Raw genomic sequence first — 16,590 nt, 5'->3', positions numbered from 1 at the left:
GAGCCTTGGGTTGCTTGTTCTTTCTATTCCTTCCTCGCTGGGGTAGACATCTGATTTGCCTTTTGGGAAAAGAGGTCTTTACTCTTGTGAAGATTCCCAGGTACTCATGATTGCTTTTAAGTAAGCTATGGAAAAAATTCTTAAGTATGCCTTTTATTTACATCTGGGAAACATAGTTTGTGTAGACGCACATTCAGGTTTTTAATTGGTTAAGAAAAAATCATTACATATGGAAAAAAGTCATTTTTCTTTTTTAAAAAGTGAGGGGAAGCCTGGGTGGCTCAGTCGTTAAGCGTCTGCCTTCGGCTCAGGTCATGATCCCAGGGTCCAGGGATCGAGCCCCGCATCGGGCTCCCTGCTCCACGGGAAGCCTGCTTCTCCCTCTCCCACTCCCCCTGCTTGTGTTCCCTCTCTCGCTGTGTCTCTCTCTGTCAAATAAATAAAAATCTTAAAAAATAAAAAATAAAAAGTGCTTTATTGGGATATGGTTCACGTACCATACAGTGTACCCATTTAAAGTGTGTGTATCTGATGGTTGTTAGTATATTCACAGGTATAGGCAGCTGTCATCTCACAATCAGTTTTAGAACATTTTTCTCATCTCAGAAGGAAACCCTGGCCCCCAGCCCTGTTCCGCCCAGCCTCAGGCACTCACTGCTCTGCTTTCTGTCTGCAGATTTCCTTGTTTTGGACATTTCGCATGAATGGAGTCATAGAATATGTGACCGGTTTCTCTCACTGAGCATACTGTTGTAGCACGTGTCAGTACTTCATTCCTTTTCTTAAATCATTGTGCTGAAACGTACACAGCATGAAATTTACTATTTTTAACCATTTTTAAGTGTACAGTCCAGTGGATTAAGGATGTTCACACTGTTTTGCAACCATCATCACCATCCATCTCAGGAACGCTTCTCTCTTCCTGGTCTGAAACTCCGTCCCCATGAAACACCAATGCCTCTTTCCCCCTAGTAAGCACTGTCCTTTGACATTCATTAGCTCAATCAGAATCTGTTTTTAGTCGTTTTGTATGTGTTTACTGGAATGTGGTATATCTTTTGGATGCACAGCCCTGCCAACATTTTGATTTTAGCCACAGAAGACCTACTTCCTGGCGTCTGAACTCGAGAACTGTAAGATAAATTCATGTTTTCTTAAGCCATGAAATTTGTGGTCATATGTCACAGCAGCCCCAGGAAACCCATGACATCAGTTTTACACACGTTTGTACAGACTCGTCCTGATGTAAGGCTCTAGTGGTTGTGTGGCTCCCACAGCAGCTACTACGTGCTGAGCACGGCCTGGTGCTCCTGCTCAGTCTCGTCTCCTCATCTGTAAACGAGAGGCAGCATCAGCATCCACCCTGCAGGAGTGGGGCGGGGGGACTGAGCTAACCTGTTGAACACTGCAGCCTAGGGAGCTCTTAAAATGACTAAAGAGGGGCGCCTGAGTGGCTCGGTTGGTTAAGTCTGATCTTGATTTCGGCCCAGTCGAATCAGTCTGATCCTTGATCTCGGCTGAGGTCACGATGTCAGGATCGTGGGATGGAACCCGATGCCCACACAGGGCGTGGAGCCTGCTTGGAATTCTCTCTCCCTCTCCCTTTCTCAAAAAAAAAAAAAAAAAAAAGATTCCCTCTCCCTTTGCCCCTCCCCCTCACTCAAGAAAAATAAAATGACTAAAGAAAGTGCAACTCTTTTATAGAGGGGTGAATTTGAGGCTCAGAGAGGTTTAGTGATATGCCCAAGATCACATAGCTAGTAAGTGGCCATACTGGGATTCGAATCCTTGGCTCTGAAGCCAGTGATCTTTCTTGTAGCATGATGCTTTCCCTTAGGACTATGTCTTAGGGAGCTTATGGTCTAATTAATCAGGGAGCCAAACCTCACCCTCCAGACCTAGTAAGACAAATATAACAGGAGGGAGTTTGGAGAAGAGAGACTCAGTGGGACAGCAATGCTGCTGGTTATTGTCATTTTCAGAAAAGCTTTACTGAGCACCCACCATTTGGGGTCACTAGGCCTTGAGAATTGTAGTGAGACATTACCCTTGCCTTCAAGGAGCTAGTAGGGAAGGTGGCAAAAGCTTCTTGAGAAGGTTGGACTTGGAACTTGGTCTTAAACTGTAGGTAGTTTTTAGGCAGCAGCAAAGGGTAAGGAGGAGTTTGCAGATTGGGAGAGCATGAGTAAGTGGATTGTGATAAGCTGTATCTGTTAGTACTAGATCTAGCTGCTTATAACAGAAGCCCTAGAGTAACAGTGGCTTAAACAAAAATTTATGTCCCTCTTGTGTTAGAGGTCTGGAAGTAGACAGGCTGGGCAGGTATGGCAGCTCCATGGGCTCGATGGAGACGTGGGCTCCTTTCAGCCAACTGCTCTGCTGTTCCTAGGCTGTGGCTCTGATTCCCATGATCTAAGAAGGTGCTAAAGCTCTGGCCATATGTGCCGGTCAAGACACTGGCAAGAAAGTGGAAACAACACTAGACATTTCAACATAGAGAATTTAATATAGGGAATTGGGTGAACAGACGTTAGAAAGAAATGGGACCCAGTGGCCCACAGAACTGCAGGAAGCAGCCCCTTCCCTGGGCTGGGGGACCAAGGGAAGAGGTGGGGATTATCAGACCCTGGAGCTGGGCCCCGCTGCTTGCGGAGAGGGCACTGCTTGGCTGTTGCTGGCATCTGAGACCTTGAGAAGCACCCCCTGCAGCTGGGGCCCAGCCCTCTGAGCTGGTATCCTGGAGAAGGTGCTGTGAGGCTGGTTCTGGGGCTGGTGAAAGAAGTGGGGGTTCCCCTGTTGCTACTCCAGCACTCAGACACAACGCAGCAGGCCTGTCTCCTTCCTCCTGCCTTCCAGCCTCCCTCCAGGGCCCCCACTGGCAGACCGTAACTGGGAGCAGCCGGCAAAGGAGATTTGTAACGGGCGGAACCCCTGGCCCAACGTCACAACCGAGAACTGACGTGTGGACTTGTTGCTCAGAGACCAGAGCTTCGCGATTGACACACTGTCCTCTCCTTGTTTCAGACAACAGGATAGAGGACAGGAAGAAAGGGACAAAGCCCATGAGGATGTCTTAAGTTGGCTTCCAAAAGTCACCTTTTACTTCCTTTTACATTCTACTTGTCAGCACCTGGTCACACGGGCACACCTACCTGTAAAGGCAGCTGGTAAATAGTCTTCATGCTAGGCGCGTTGCTGCCTGCATAAAACCTGGAAAGGGAGGAGAATGTCTGCCACAGAAGCAGAATTTTCAGAATTGTTACCTCCTGTTAATACACCAACATTAACAAACTTCCAGATAAAAATTTCTCCCTGTTCTCTTTTCTCCCCACACAATCTCTTGGTCTGTATTTTGTAGCTCTTGGCAGTGCTTGTCAGTGTGTGCTCATAATCCCTGTGCAATCACACCATCCCTGTACCTGATAGTGTGAATTAGGTGTGTATTTTAGTCTCACTTTGGTATTTTAGTCTCACAGGTGGCTAGGTGGCTCCTGTGACCGGGGGGTGTCCTTCTCAGCTTTATATCCAGAGACTGGACTCTATATCCAGAGACTTGGCTAGACTGGACTGGTTATGGATGGGGCAGGGAAAAGCTGGTGGCTCCTGTGACCGGGGGGTGTCCTTCTAGAAAGCTGTGGTTCGATCTCCTGGTCACTTTCTCTCCCAGAGTTGCATGCCTACTGCCCTATGATGCTGAAGCCTCTGATGGTCAGGGGTCGACACGGTTTGCTGGAGCGTGTAGCCTCCGACACTGACTGTCCTGTGATTTGTCTTCTTTGTCTTCATTAGAGAGGCTATTTCTTGAGGGCAAGGGCAGAGCATAGTTCAATTTTGTATTATCCTAGCTTCCAGCATAGTGCTTGGCTTAGATAATAGTTCCTGAGGATTCACTGGCTAGATTAGGATTTAGGGACTCTGAAGTCTGCTGCAGATGAGGTGCTTCATGTCTGGAGCTCCTGACTGTACAGTATCTCGTATTCCTTCATTCAGCTCCGATTCCTCCATTAACTACCCTTCCTCTCTACCTAATCGTGTCCAACCCAGGCAGGTGATTTGTCCCAAAGGCAGTTATTCTCCTGTTCAAATGACCCCTATAACTTGTTTCTTGTCTCTCCTCGTCAGAGGGGAAGGTTCAGGGTACTGAGATCTCCCGTCATTTCCTCTGAGCGCTCCAAGAACCAGTCAGTGTTGCAAGTTTTTTGAAAAGGCTGTTAGTCAAAATTGATTGAGATGTTTTAATAACATGGAGCTATATATACTTCAGGTGGAAGGTCCTCGGGGTGGTGGGTTAAGTATTGCTCCAAGATTTTAACCTGGTCGCTATGGAAACATGGTGGAGTTTTTGGATCCTAGAAGAACGTGAGCCTGAAAGAACGCATCTGGGACGCTCCCACCCGCAGGGTCCTCGCAGGGTTCTCATTCTCTGGAGGCACACACCCTGTGCAGGTGCACACATGCGATTTAGAACTCACCTCTAGCGTTAAGCTAAGAAGAACAGATAGGGAATTTGCCTGTTTTTAATGGAATTGATCCAAACATCGTGGAGCTCATCGTGTATATCGCAGGTCTCCTGAGAGTCGATCGAGACTTCGATGGGAGTAGTTCCTGTGGGACTCTGACGTCTCATCCGTAGTTGTCCAAGAAGGGTGGTTTAGCTGACCTTCAAAATACTGACGCTTACTGTCCTTTGACTTCCAACAGAGGTGGCCTCAGTAACATGCTGTTCCAGTGCTCCTTTCCCGACACCGTGGCCACCATTGGTGACGAGCCTCGGAAAGTGCTCCTGCGGCTCTACGGGGCAATTTTAAAGATGGTGAGTTCTTAGGCTGCGTGGGGACGGGAGGGCCCTGTGAACAGTTTTCATCCTCTCTCCTAAATTACCTGGGAAGAGATTTTAAATACTTTAGTGGTGGTTATTAAAGCTATTTTTACATACTGCTTTTATCTTAATTGGGCTGCACAACTGGGTTTTTTGCTTATATCCTGTTATGTTCTGAATTCCTGTTTTTGCTTATAATTTATTAGTAAGACAGTACAAATATTCTCAGCTTTATATCCAGAGAAAAGTATGATGTTGGTTAAATCTTTAGTAGTGGTTATGATGCTTGGATTTTCCACACATTGAAATTTTTAGCTCAGACCTAGGTTGTAAAATTCTAATGTGGAAAAGGTATTGTTTTTAATAACATGATCATAAAGGTTTTACAGGGCACAGGGGAGCCCCGTGGACAAAGTATAATCTCAGTTGAGCTGAATTTATTAACTACCTCCCTTTGAGATTCCTTTAAAATGTTGAATTTGTTAGACTCATAATCTTTTTAAATTTTTATATATTAGTTGAATCTAATTTTCAGTTAAAGTGCCTTATTTATTGAATTGTCTTCATCAATTGTAGGAGATCCCAAATGTCTGGATTTTTTTTTCTATTTATACCATGAATTTACCACTTTACTGACCACACATACAAATGTTTGTTTGATATCTTTCTATGGTAGAATTTTAATATCCATTTAAATCTTCAGAAGGGCCCATTTTGATCTTCATGAAATGGAGAGTAGTTTTCTGACTTAATGTTTTAAGAGACTAGTCTCAGCTCAATCTGAAGGGCAGATTATGCCCATGTCTGCGATAATTCGATTTTAATGTTCAGAAATATCAAAGCTAAAGCTGGCACTCTGTCATAATGTGACTGAGCCTTTTTGTTGGATAGTTTTCCTGGGCCTTGCCCCGCTGTGAAGTGCTCAGGATCTGAGTGTTGGAAAGCCATGTGCCCTTTGCCCAGGAAACCTGAGGCCACTTTGTGATGAGGAACATACAGCAGACCCTGACTTTGACCCCTTAGTGATGGTACACAAGCGACAGGGTTCTTGTGTTGGCCACACAGTTGGGTTTTTCATTCAGTCAAGTTGCACTTTCAGAGCACAGTTTTTGAAAAACCCAGTTAATGTCCTTTTGGTACTTTCAATGAGACCAGTCTTGAGCCATTTTATCTTTGAGGACTTTTACATCCTCTAACCATTAGTCCCATTTCTGCTCATTTGTGTGCTTTCATGTGGGCAACACTTTTAGAATACTTTAATAACCAGTGGCTAGAATTGCACGTGATACAGACTATTGTTTAAATCTGATTTATGAGGCTTTCGTTTGTATTGATAACTTTAACTAGGGGCATTTTAAATGTGCACTATGCACCCCTCCAGGGGCCAGGCTAAACTAGGCGCCAGATTCTGCTCTGGATCTGTGCTGTTTGGGGTGCTGGTCGCCAGCCCTAGGGGGCTATCAGACGTTTGAACTGTGGCGAGTGTGACCGAGGGTGGGGATTTTAAATTTTAATTACTTTTAATTAACTTACATTGAAATGGTCGCATGTCCTGGTGGCTGCCACATTGGACAGCACAGCTCTAGAATGTGCTGTGTTACCGGAGGTGTAACTTAGCGAAGCCATCGAAAGCATGGCCTGGCCCTGAGCAGTTAACTCTCCCCCTAATAAAGGTTCACTATCGCTAGTTAGTATTTTGTCCTTTTCGAAATTTTAGTGGTCCAGAATTAACTGCCTTATAGTACTTACATGTAATAAAAATGCCTGGAAATAGGATTTGTTTTAGCATTTCTAGGTCCCTGTTTATTTTTAGGTAACTCAAAAATAAACAGAATAATTAAAGGCACTTAAAGTGGAATTAATTCTTTCCAAACTAATAGAATGGAGTATGTTTTTACATCTAGGTCTAATTCACAGGGGGGCACTCTACATTTAGCTTCTTAATCATGTTTTTATTAGGCAAATGTCAGTTGCCATTCCCAAATCTGCCTCCGCCGAGCAGGGCAGAAACTCTGCCGGGAGACGAGCAGCTTACTAACTGGACAGTCCGCGGGTTCTCCAGGCTCACGATTGACTTACTGGACAGCGGTCTCATTTTTGCTGGAAAAAAAGCTGTTCCTTCGCTTTAGAGGAGGGAATCTGTTTTAGTATTTATGCTAAAATATGGGTTGAGTCCTCAGTTCAAGGACACTTTTTTTGTGCAGTTCCAACGTAGTAAAAATATGAGACCTACAGTCTCAAATGGAAATGTTTTGGAGAGGTTTTTGGCTGAGGTTTTTGTTCTTCAGGGTTCAGCAGGGGCATTGGTTGCCAGGTGGAATTTTAGGCATGAATGGCCATTGTAAACTGTGGGTCATTTGAATACCTTGACAGCAGGCGGAGGGGAACCAGACTGGGGCACTCTGAGAAGTGGCCGCGGGAAAGAGAAGGCCGTCAATGCAGACATGGAGTCCGTGAGGCATGAGCCAGGTGGCCCCTGCCAGCAAGTGCCGGCAAAGCTGAGCTCTCCCAGCGCTGGGCCAGGGATCTCACCACAGACTTCAGTGCCTTTTCAAATATTCCCAAGTCCGATTTAAAGGATCTATGATTTTTGTTGCTGGGTGTGAGTTCACTCATATTGCTGACCAGCTCTTTGGAATGAATCTGGCCTACAGCAGAGGGACAGACAGACAGAGTCTGCCATGAGGCTTCTGTTCCCACCACCACAACGAAAAACAGTTGCCAGAAGTGATAGTGATTTGTTAGGATTTGCATTCATTGAGAGATGTGGCTGAGCAAATCTAGAGCCCGCCCAAATAATAAATCCTGTTACTTTCATAAACGAATGGATTAAAAACAGAAACATAACACCACTCAACTGTTATGCTTTCTCCGTCTGTACCCTCCCTGTGGGGAAAGCACACGTGTCCCTATGCGTGTACGTGTGCTGTCCAGATAAACTGGGATCCCCAAAAGCGGCTGTATAAATGCAGCTGTAACATGCTTTAGGGTGGGTCAGAATAAGCTCTTTCTTTAAAAACTGTTAGCTGACAGCTACAGGTAATGGTAGACCTGTGCATCTTCTCAGACGGTCTTGCTGTTTTGCTTAGTGACACCCTAGAGCCGTCGGGTTCTGTCCTTTCCCTGCCTTACCTCTGAGGATCAAATGTTAAGGAGAAATATTTCTTTGATTTACATTGACAGTCCTTTACAGGTGACTTGGTTGAAGATAATTAGATGTTGCTCAGCTTTTGGCTGAGGCCGTGGCAGTGAGATACTGCTCCTCCATGCTGTCCACTGCAAGCTACGGGGCAGAAAGCCAGCAGTTTCTGTCCCCAAACTTCGTTCTCTCCCAGCCCATCACAACATACAACACTATAAACATCAAAATACCCGTCTGATCTTAAAGTAGTACCTGCCGATACAGTTCAGGGTCTGTTTCACACAGCCCAGCCTTCATTTTAACAGGGAAGATTGGTTTCTTTAGTTGCACAGATGACGGATGCAGAATTCCCCTGCAGAATCACCCCTAGGCACAGTAGGACAGTTTCGAGAAGGTGAGAAGTACTAGTTCAGCCTTTGCCACGTGGAAAGAGATGTGATTGCTAGAAGAGAGCTTGAAACGATAACGCAAGCTATAAATGTAACTTGGTTTTTTTCCTTTCTGGTATGGGAAGGAACATGAGCTCCGCAACGTCCAGTAGCAGACTTATCAAAGCAGCAAGTTTGGCTGATTACAAATAACCCGTTTGCTTATTTATCATGAATTGTGGAAGACACAAATGTCAGTACGTATTCATTCAATGTAACCTGTGCCAGTTGGCGCAAGTCTCAGAGGATTGCTTTGTCCCTTCCTCTGTCAGAACAGTGACTCTGTGTTGAGCCAGTTCCTTCTGTGCATGAATGGAGAGATTTGGCCTCACCGTTTTGAACGGTCTCACAGGCATGAATGTCTATAAAACACATCAAAGATCTCTCCAGTGTTGTCTGGGAAAATGTTTTTGTCTGTTCTTTGAGCACTAGAAGGCTAATATTAGTGCTTGTTTGAGTACTAACCATAATAAAATTAAAGGCATCAAAGCACAACGCAGATATGTATCCATGACTGAAAAGAGTGCAATCTGGGACATGGTCTGTTTTAAATCCGGAAAGCAAAATGTCATCTTCCCTGTTTTCTCTTAATCCCAGGTTAAATAGAAATTAAACCACTCTAACATATGGGAACCAGACAATATGGGAACAGCCCATAGGTAGCTCATACTGAACTATCAGCGGCTGAGAAATTGACTGCTTACAAACATTGCAGAGACCGTCTGATTCGTGCTCCCTCACGAAGAGCCCTGCTTTGTCCCAAGAGCCTGGGGAGAGCACATGTCCCTGGTAACTGAGTACTGTGAACTCTGTGCATTATTTCTCATCGTGTTAGGATCATCATGAGTTTAAGTTGTTTTGTTTACTCTGCGTTTTAAAAAAAAAAATCCCCTTGGACTTTGAGTGTGGTGTAATTTTATCTCTTCCTAGGGTAGTCTAACTTCCCTTCCAGAAGTAACACATCGTTCTAGTATTATGTGTTCCCATTTGGTCTAACCTAGTATTTCCTCAGTTAATACTTGAGAGATAGTCGCCAAATCACTATCTGCGGTCCTTCCATACCTGCTTTGGTGCCTTCTTTTCATAACTAAATAAATGGCAGACTACTGTGTCTAATTTTGACATATGCAAAGTGTCTTTGTCTTGCTGGTCTTAAATGTTTGGGATTTATAGCATGAAGCCAGTACCGATTTCGGGTCCCTGGAACGATGGTGTGAGTGCAGCCCACCCGAACGGGGAAGGAATGTCTTTGTGTCGGGTGGCGTGAAGGGCGCTTGGGGGGAATGTACTACTTTAGCTGTCTGTGCATGTGTTCTCTGCCGCAGGCTGTCCATGCGATCGTGCCTGGAGCACTCTGGTTTCCAGGTGACAGACACGATTCACGGTATAGTATGAGTCCTCTGAAGTTGGAGCATTCTCTACAGCTTTAATTTCTTTCTTTTAGTCCTTGGTTTCAAGAAATGCTTTTTAAAAAGATAACTGTAATGCTTTTGTTAAGTAGCACTAGCTACAGTTTGTGCTGTGCTCCCAAGAGTACAGCGATTAAGATTTCAGAATGATATGTAACGAATATGTCACTTCTTGGTTTTGGGGTTTCCTTTGGTTTTTGTTTTGATTTATTTTTCTTTTTGGTCCAAGGCAAATCCAATCCCTTTCTTCTGTTTCCTCAGTAGAAAATGATTTGGTAATTTTAGAAATTTATGGGCCTCAAAATTCGCTTGAGGTATTTAGCTGCTTCTTCCTTCATACTACTTTCAGCTTTAAGGAAATACCATAGTGTATTGATATTTTGGTCAGAGAGAAACAAACTCTCTTCTTAGTGCTTATCAGTTGGTATCCTCCCCGGACCCCGGGGGCCAGCAGTGCTGGTCCAGCGTGGAGGCACACACAGGCTAGAGAAGCCAGGCCACTCTTCCTAGGAACATGTTGCTTGCAGGTCAGCCCTCGGGGTGCTTATGACTAATGTACTTGAAGCCTTGGGGGCCTTGGGGCAGCAAGGATTAGACATAAATTTTGAGAAGGTCCTGGAAGGAGCCTTTCTTCTGGTTTATGTCTCCCTAGAGCCTCTTAAAACTTCTCGTCTTCTGTTAATGAAGCAAGTCAGCAGAGTTCAGAGGATCAAATTGTTTTAGAATGTTCTTCGAGGTAAATGAAGATGCTCTAGAGAAGACCATTAAATGTTAAAAATCGTTGGTCTGTTTAAGTTCTTTTAAGTCATATGTGCTCATTAGAGAATCACATAAGCTATACTTTACTTTTTTTTTAAAAGATTTTATTTTTAAGTAATCGCTACATCCAACGTGGAGCTCGAACTCGAGACCCTGAGATCGGTTGCACGCTTCACCGACTGAGCCAGCTCAGTGCCCCTAGCTATACTTTAAATCATTACATTGTGATCTTACATTTTAACATGTTCTGTAAAATATTTTTTCAGAAAATGCTGTAAGAGACCGAAAAAAGCAATAAATACAGAATGTTTTCATAGAAATCAGGGAGAAAGAAGGTTAGGGTCCATGGTAACATTGAGAAGAAAACATACTGCAGAAGAGTATGGAAGGAGCCACGTGACTACTGTGTACTCTCTGGAGCCAGCATTCCCACACTGTCCCTCCTGTCCCTGTCCCGGCTCACCTGAGGCATGGCACAGAGCCCTGCCAGGAACAGGGCAGTAGGTGCTGCCCCCGTGTCGACCCCTAGAGAGTCAAGTGTGGTCAGATCTTAGGGTGGATCCTCAGAGCCACAGGCCGCACAGTAAAGAGCCCATGCCACTCCAGGACCAGACAACCATCACAGTGACTGAACATTCCAAATAGTGCAACATCTCCTATTTTGGGGGTAAATAAACTGACAGTCTGGGACTCAGCTCACGAGGATAATCCCAGATTTTCCTAGACCAGATTGTTAGATGTCCTAGAAGTTGAGTCTGGCTAACATTTGGATTGTTCTTTCTTAATATCTCATTTATGGGTCCCAGAGTGTTTTTAAAAGGCCACGACCAACTTGCTCTTTTGTGCAGAAACTTTAAAAGAGACAGGTGAGGGCCACCTGGCTGGTTCAGTCAGTAGAGCTCACAACTTTTGATCTCAGAGCCGTGAGTTAAAGCCCCGAGTTGGGCATGCAGTCTACTTAAAATAGATAAATAAGCCAGCTGAGTGCTCTGTGTAGTTTTTTGTGCTTCTGTTTTTGGTGGAGAAGGAAGGGCTAATGGGAAGAGCTGTCTTCCATGTTTCTATCACTCTTTTTTGTATCTTTTTATTTCTGTGGCCACCATTACATTTAGCATAGTGACTACTTCCTCCTTATAACAGTATCTGTAATTGACGATGGTTTGATTTCTTAAACAGCATTTCCAATGTATTATACTGTTGATGACATGTCATTGTTTGTAGCTGATTCGACACTTTTCCCAGCCTGCCCCACCAGCAGCTAGCTCATGCAGTGGTGGGCTTTTAAAGATACTTTTAGGAAAATGTTTCAGTGTTACAAATGACATTAAATAGCTGGATGCCACTTCATGCCACTTTCACTGATTTATTTATATGCACAGCCACACATACACAGACTGCAGGGAAAGCGAGGTGTGCTTTGTTTCAGCGCACAAATGTGGCTTTATTAAAGTAGTTCAGTTGTAAAACTAGCTCCCTCGTCATTAGAGAAATCTGTCATTGAGAACTGGCCAGATGATAAGAGTTTATTCTGCCCAATAGCTTAGACAAATTAGAAGAAATAAATCTGTTATGTTTTGGAATATTGGGTAACTTTATTTTTTTTTAAAGATTTTATTTATTTATTTGACAGCGAGAGAGGGAACACAAGGGGAGTGGGAGAGGGAGAAGCAGGCTTCCCGCTGAGCAGGGAGCCCAATGCGGGGCTCGATCCCAGGACCCTGGGATCATGACCTGAGCCGAAGGCAGTCGCTTAACGACTGAGCCACCCAGGCACCCCGAATATTGGGTAACTTTAAATAGAACATTTTTGAATCCTAAAATTATATAAGACAAAATTCAGTCAAGTGATATTTTCTCATTTTAGCCCCTAAAGTTGTCTTATTATTTATTGATTTTCATTTTTTTTTCAGAGCATGAAATAAAACACTTTAAAAACTAATAACCTAGAATATGAAGGGTACTTTTTTCCCATAGTCTTTATTTTTTATTTTTATTTTTTAAGATTTTATTTATTTATTTGAGAGAGGGTAAGTGAGAGAGAGAACACAAGCAGGGGAAGTGGCAGAAGCAGAGGGAGAAGCAGGCTTCCCCCTGAGCAGGGAGCCCGACGCGGGGCTCGATCCCAGGACCCCGGGATCATGACCTGAGCTTGAAGTCAAGACGCTCAACTGACTGAGCCACCCAGGCGCCCCGTCTGTGTTTATTCTTAAAAAAGACTTTTATTATGGGGAATTTACATACAACAGTGGAGCAGAAGAGTGTAATGAGCCCCAGGTACCCCAATATCCGTCTTTCCCTCTGACCAGTCTCTCAGCCTCGCCCTTGTTCATTCTCTGGAGTTATTCTGAAGCATATTCCAGACATCACATAAGCGTTTCCATCTGTATCTATATAAGATGATTTAAAAAAAAAATGACCATGTTAATGTTTACTTCAAAAGGTTTTAGTAATTACAAGATATTAACCAGTATTCAAATTCCTAATGTAAAAAAATTTAGTTCTATTTTATATATGACAGCTTGTCTTTATTAACATGAAAAGTTGCAAAAAATTTGGAGTCCTGTTGAATGTTTATACAGTATATATTAATATCTGCTTCAAATAAACTTGTGCCTCTGAAGTAAAATCTCACAGATTCCAAGATACATTTTACTCCACATCTTTCTTCACAAAAAAGTTCTCTGACCTCCTTTTTGGCAATGTGAGTCTGTCTCTCGTTGGCTTATCAGGATGAGGCCTCTTCTCTCACTTTTCGTGAATGTCTAATTGGTTTGAGATTTCTTGGTCTTACTCTTCTTGTTTACAGGATTGAGGGAACCTGAACATTCTGTACTGAGGAAACAGAACAGAGGGTTGAATATGGCAGAAGTCCATCTTGCCTTCATCATGGTGCTCTTATGGTATAAGTAATGCATTCATTTGGGGGTGGGATGGAGTGGGCAGGGATTGGGAAATTCTTAACAGAATTTATTTCCACTGGTGTGAGTATTACAAAGGAATGGCCTTGGAAACCAAGGCAGTTTGTAACTTTGGATGAAGTGACTTGCTTTCCGAGAGCACCATTGGACAAAGGAAAGGGACTTCTGTTGGCTGAATAACCCATTTACTGTATCTCCCTAAGAAGATACAGTTCGAATAACAACAGCATAGGAATAACCATAGTCATTTAGAATTTTGTACAGGTCAAATCCCGTTACAACAAACTTCAATAGGATATCCAAATTCCATATATATCATATTATAGAACTTTTTTTGTTCTTTCCTTTCCTGAGGGAGAACAAGTGCAGGATTTAACATTTTGGGGGCATTTTGGCCCCATTCAGCATCCAAATGAACACCATAGCCAGGTTGCCCATGACTTGGACCGTGGATGCAAGTTTGCCCGAAGCTGGCTGGCTCTGTGGCGGAGGCTGTGCCTTGAGCTTCACGGCGTGGCTGGGCCTTTAGTCGTGCTGACAGTGTAGTGGGCAGCGGGATTGCTTGGTGCTTTGGGCGAAGACTAACCATAAATGAAAGATGGAGGGCCAATTCGTGAGGAGCTGGTAGGCCACTGGGGAGAGAGGGGACAAGGGAAGACTGTGCCTGAGGTCGCAGCGCAGCCAGAGGGGTGGTTCGGAGTTAGGGAAGGAGCGAAGCGTTTGTGGTACCCAGTTGCTCCTCCCAAGAGGTTACCACATCACACACCCAAGCCATCAGCAAAAGTCTACAAGTATTTCTGGGGTGTTTTCATTTTTGTAGCTTTCATTGTAACGGGATTTAACCTGTAACATCTTTCCATCAGAGAATCGCAGGTTACCCAAGTGAAAGTATGTATCCCCCCATTTGTACTTTCTGTACCTTGTACCAAACGAACTTCACGGGATGTTAAAGATGTTACTGAATATGTGTAAGTGCAAGTCTTTTGCAGATAGCTTCATGAACATGGATGTTTGTTTGCCTCTATGCTGAGGAAGCTAGCACAGGCCCTGTTGTGCGGAGCGCGCCGGAGAGCGCCTGCGGGGTGTGTCCGTGCGGGAGGGATGGGCGCGCCGCCCCAACGCGCTGGGGTCTTGGAATGGCGCTAGCGTAGCTGGTGTTGCTTAACGTGGCATATTTTTTTTCCCTGTCCACACTTTCCACCCTTGGTACAGGTATTTTTGATAAAGCAGTGGAATGGAAAGGTATGTTTTTCATGGGATGTTCAAGAATCTTTTACCCTAACATTTCTTAAAAGTTCCCTTTATGGGCTTCCTTCTGTGTCTGGCTTAAGCCAGCCTAGTTTAATTATAACAACATTTCTAGAGGCAATATTTGAGTGTAAAATTTTGACATGATGCTTAAAAGTTTCTGACTTGCTTTTCTCCATCCCCTTATTAAAGATAGTATGAAGATTTTTAAAGCACTTGGGGTGGGGGGGTGGCTTTTAAAAGATACGATCTGTGACATGAAGAAAGAATGTAGCCAGAGAGTTGCTTATGGTAGTTAAGGATCTAGTTGTTATTGCTAGATCCCTGGTTTCCAACAATTTGCAGTTTCATTGAGGAAAGTGCTATACAAATATCCTTAATATATTAACATATGAAGTAAGTGTAAGGACTTTATTAAATTCACATGACCCTCTTTTTGGTGGAGGAAGAATTCAGATTGAGCCAGTGACAGGCTGAGCAAGCAGGGCTAGTCTGTGAAAGTGGCAAGTTGGCAGGCTCGTCGCACGGGTTCTGTGCCAAGGCTCCTGCCTGCACAGGGCTTTCTTCTCTGTCCCCGTTCTGTGCTGACCATGGCGACTTGCCACGGGTGTGTGTACACTCCCGGTTCTTGCAGGAAGGAAGCTTCCTCAGGATAGTGTTGACTTGAAGGAACCACCTAGCTAAATTGGGGAGACCACTTGACCCTTTGTCTTGGGAAGGCCTGATTGGAAGAGCGCCCCCTATTGACTTTCCTCTGACAATGAAATTGTGAAAAGGTACCTGGCTGTTTGGGGTCAACAGCACATTCCTTTTCTTGTAAAGAAATGAAGCGATTCCTCGGGTGTTGGTCCTAGTGCTGGACACTGGTGGTGCATTTTACTCTGCCGCTGGTGACTTCCGTGGGTTGAGGAGCACTCATTAAAGATCTGTGATGTTTTGTAAACCTTGACTGTTGTGGTGGTTGCAAAGTTAGTGTGTGTTTGGTGTTCCCCATCTTACCAGAAGTGTTTGCTTTTTCTCATTCGTAGAGGTCCTGTAATAAAGAGGGATCCGAACAAGCTCAGAAAGAAAATGAATTTCAAGTAAGTAATTAAGTCCGTTCTGCATCTGTCTGAGGTTGTAGCGGTGTTCGTGGTGCCAATTCACTCGCTGCCCCCAGAGGGGCCAGACCGATTCTCAGAGGATGGGCTCTTTCCCCATGGGGAGCCTCCTCCCTAAGAACGAGTGTGCCCAGCTATTTTTAGTTCCTGCTGAATGTAGGCAGCGGACGTGTGGTGTCCTTATGGCAATCTAAACAGCATTTGGGGTGCCGAGAGAAGGCAGTTTAGGGAGCGCTTGTGCGTGACAGGACAGGACGTGGAGGCAACCTGGCTCGGGTGCTGTGCCTCTGACCCCCTCCCTCTGTCTGCATGACACCGAAGCCAGCACTGCCCGGGTGAGCAGGAGTGCCTTTTCCCACCTGCGGTCCCCTGGTCAGAAGGGCCCCTCTCTGAAATGCTTATGCTTAGAAGAGCTTGAGGTCAAGAGCACTGATGTGTCGACCTGGTCCCTCTTTGAGGCTCAGAGTGGGAGTCTAGCGCAGTGATGTCCACATGCCAGGGCTAAACCACCTTCGAGCACACTGGCCCAGGGTATGCACCCCACCCCCCAACACAGACATAGGTACACTGGTTTTACTCGCTGTAGACTGTTGAAATCACCAAGAAATAGGAATTAAAAAGAGGTGAGATCGTAAAGGAATAAAAGTACTAATGTTTCCCCCTCACATGTTGGTGGATTGTTCCGGGTACACCCTGCTCTGGAGACCCCGGTCTGGTGGATCTAGAACGTGTGCTCTGGGTGACACTGACGGACGCCACCGGGTGGG

The 16,590-nt window shown here is 44.7% G+C and overlaps 1 protein-coding gene across 7 annotated transcripts in view; it reads left to right on the top strand.

The window, feature by feature from the left end:
* CHKA (choline kinase alpha) overlaps positions 1-16,590 on the top strand; it is a 59,928-nt gene that overhangs the window by 19,229 nt on the left and 24,109 nt on the right. For 3 of the 7 annotated variants that reach the window (XM_027578223.2, XM_027578221.2, XM_035722672.1), the window contains exons 2-3: positions 4,702-4,813; positions 15,752-15,805. In XM_027578223.2, coding sequence (XP_027434024.1) covers positions 4,702-4,813; positions 15,752-15,805 — 166 coding nt within the window. Of the gene's footprint in view, positions 1-4,701; positions 4,814-14,687; positions 14,718-15,751; positions 15,806-16,590 lie in introns of all 7 variants that reach the window. The other 4 variants (XM_027578224.2, XM_027578222.2, XM_035722673.1 and 1 more) reach the window with 2 other exon arrangements.

This window comes from Zalophus californianus, chromosome 11 (assembly GCF_009762305.2).
Source record: "Zalophus californianus isolate mZalCal1 chromosome 11, mZalCal1.pri.v2, whole genome shotgun sequence".
NCBI classification, from domain to species: Eukaryota; Metazoa; Chordata; class Mammalia; order Carnivora; family Otariidae; genus Zalophus; species Zalophus californianus.
Note: the sequence above shows the minus strand (reverse complement) of the source record. Positions and strands in the feature narration are given on the sequence as shown.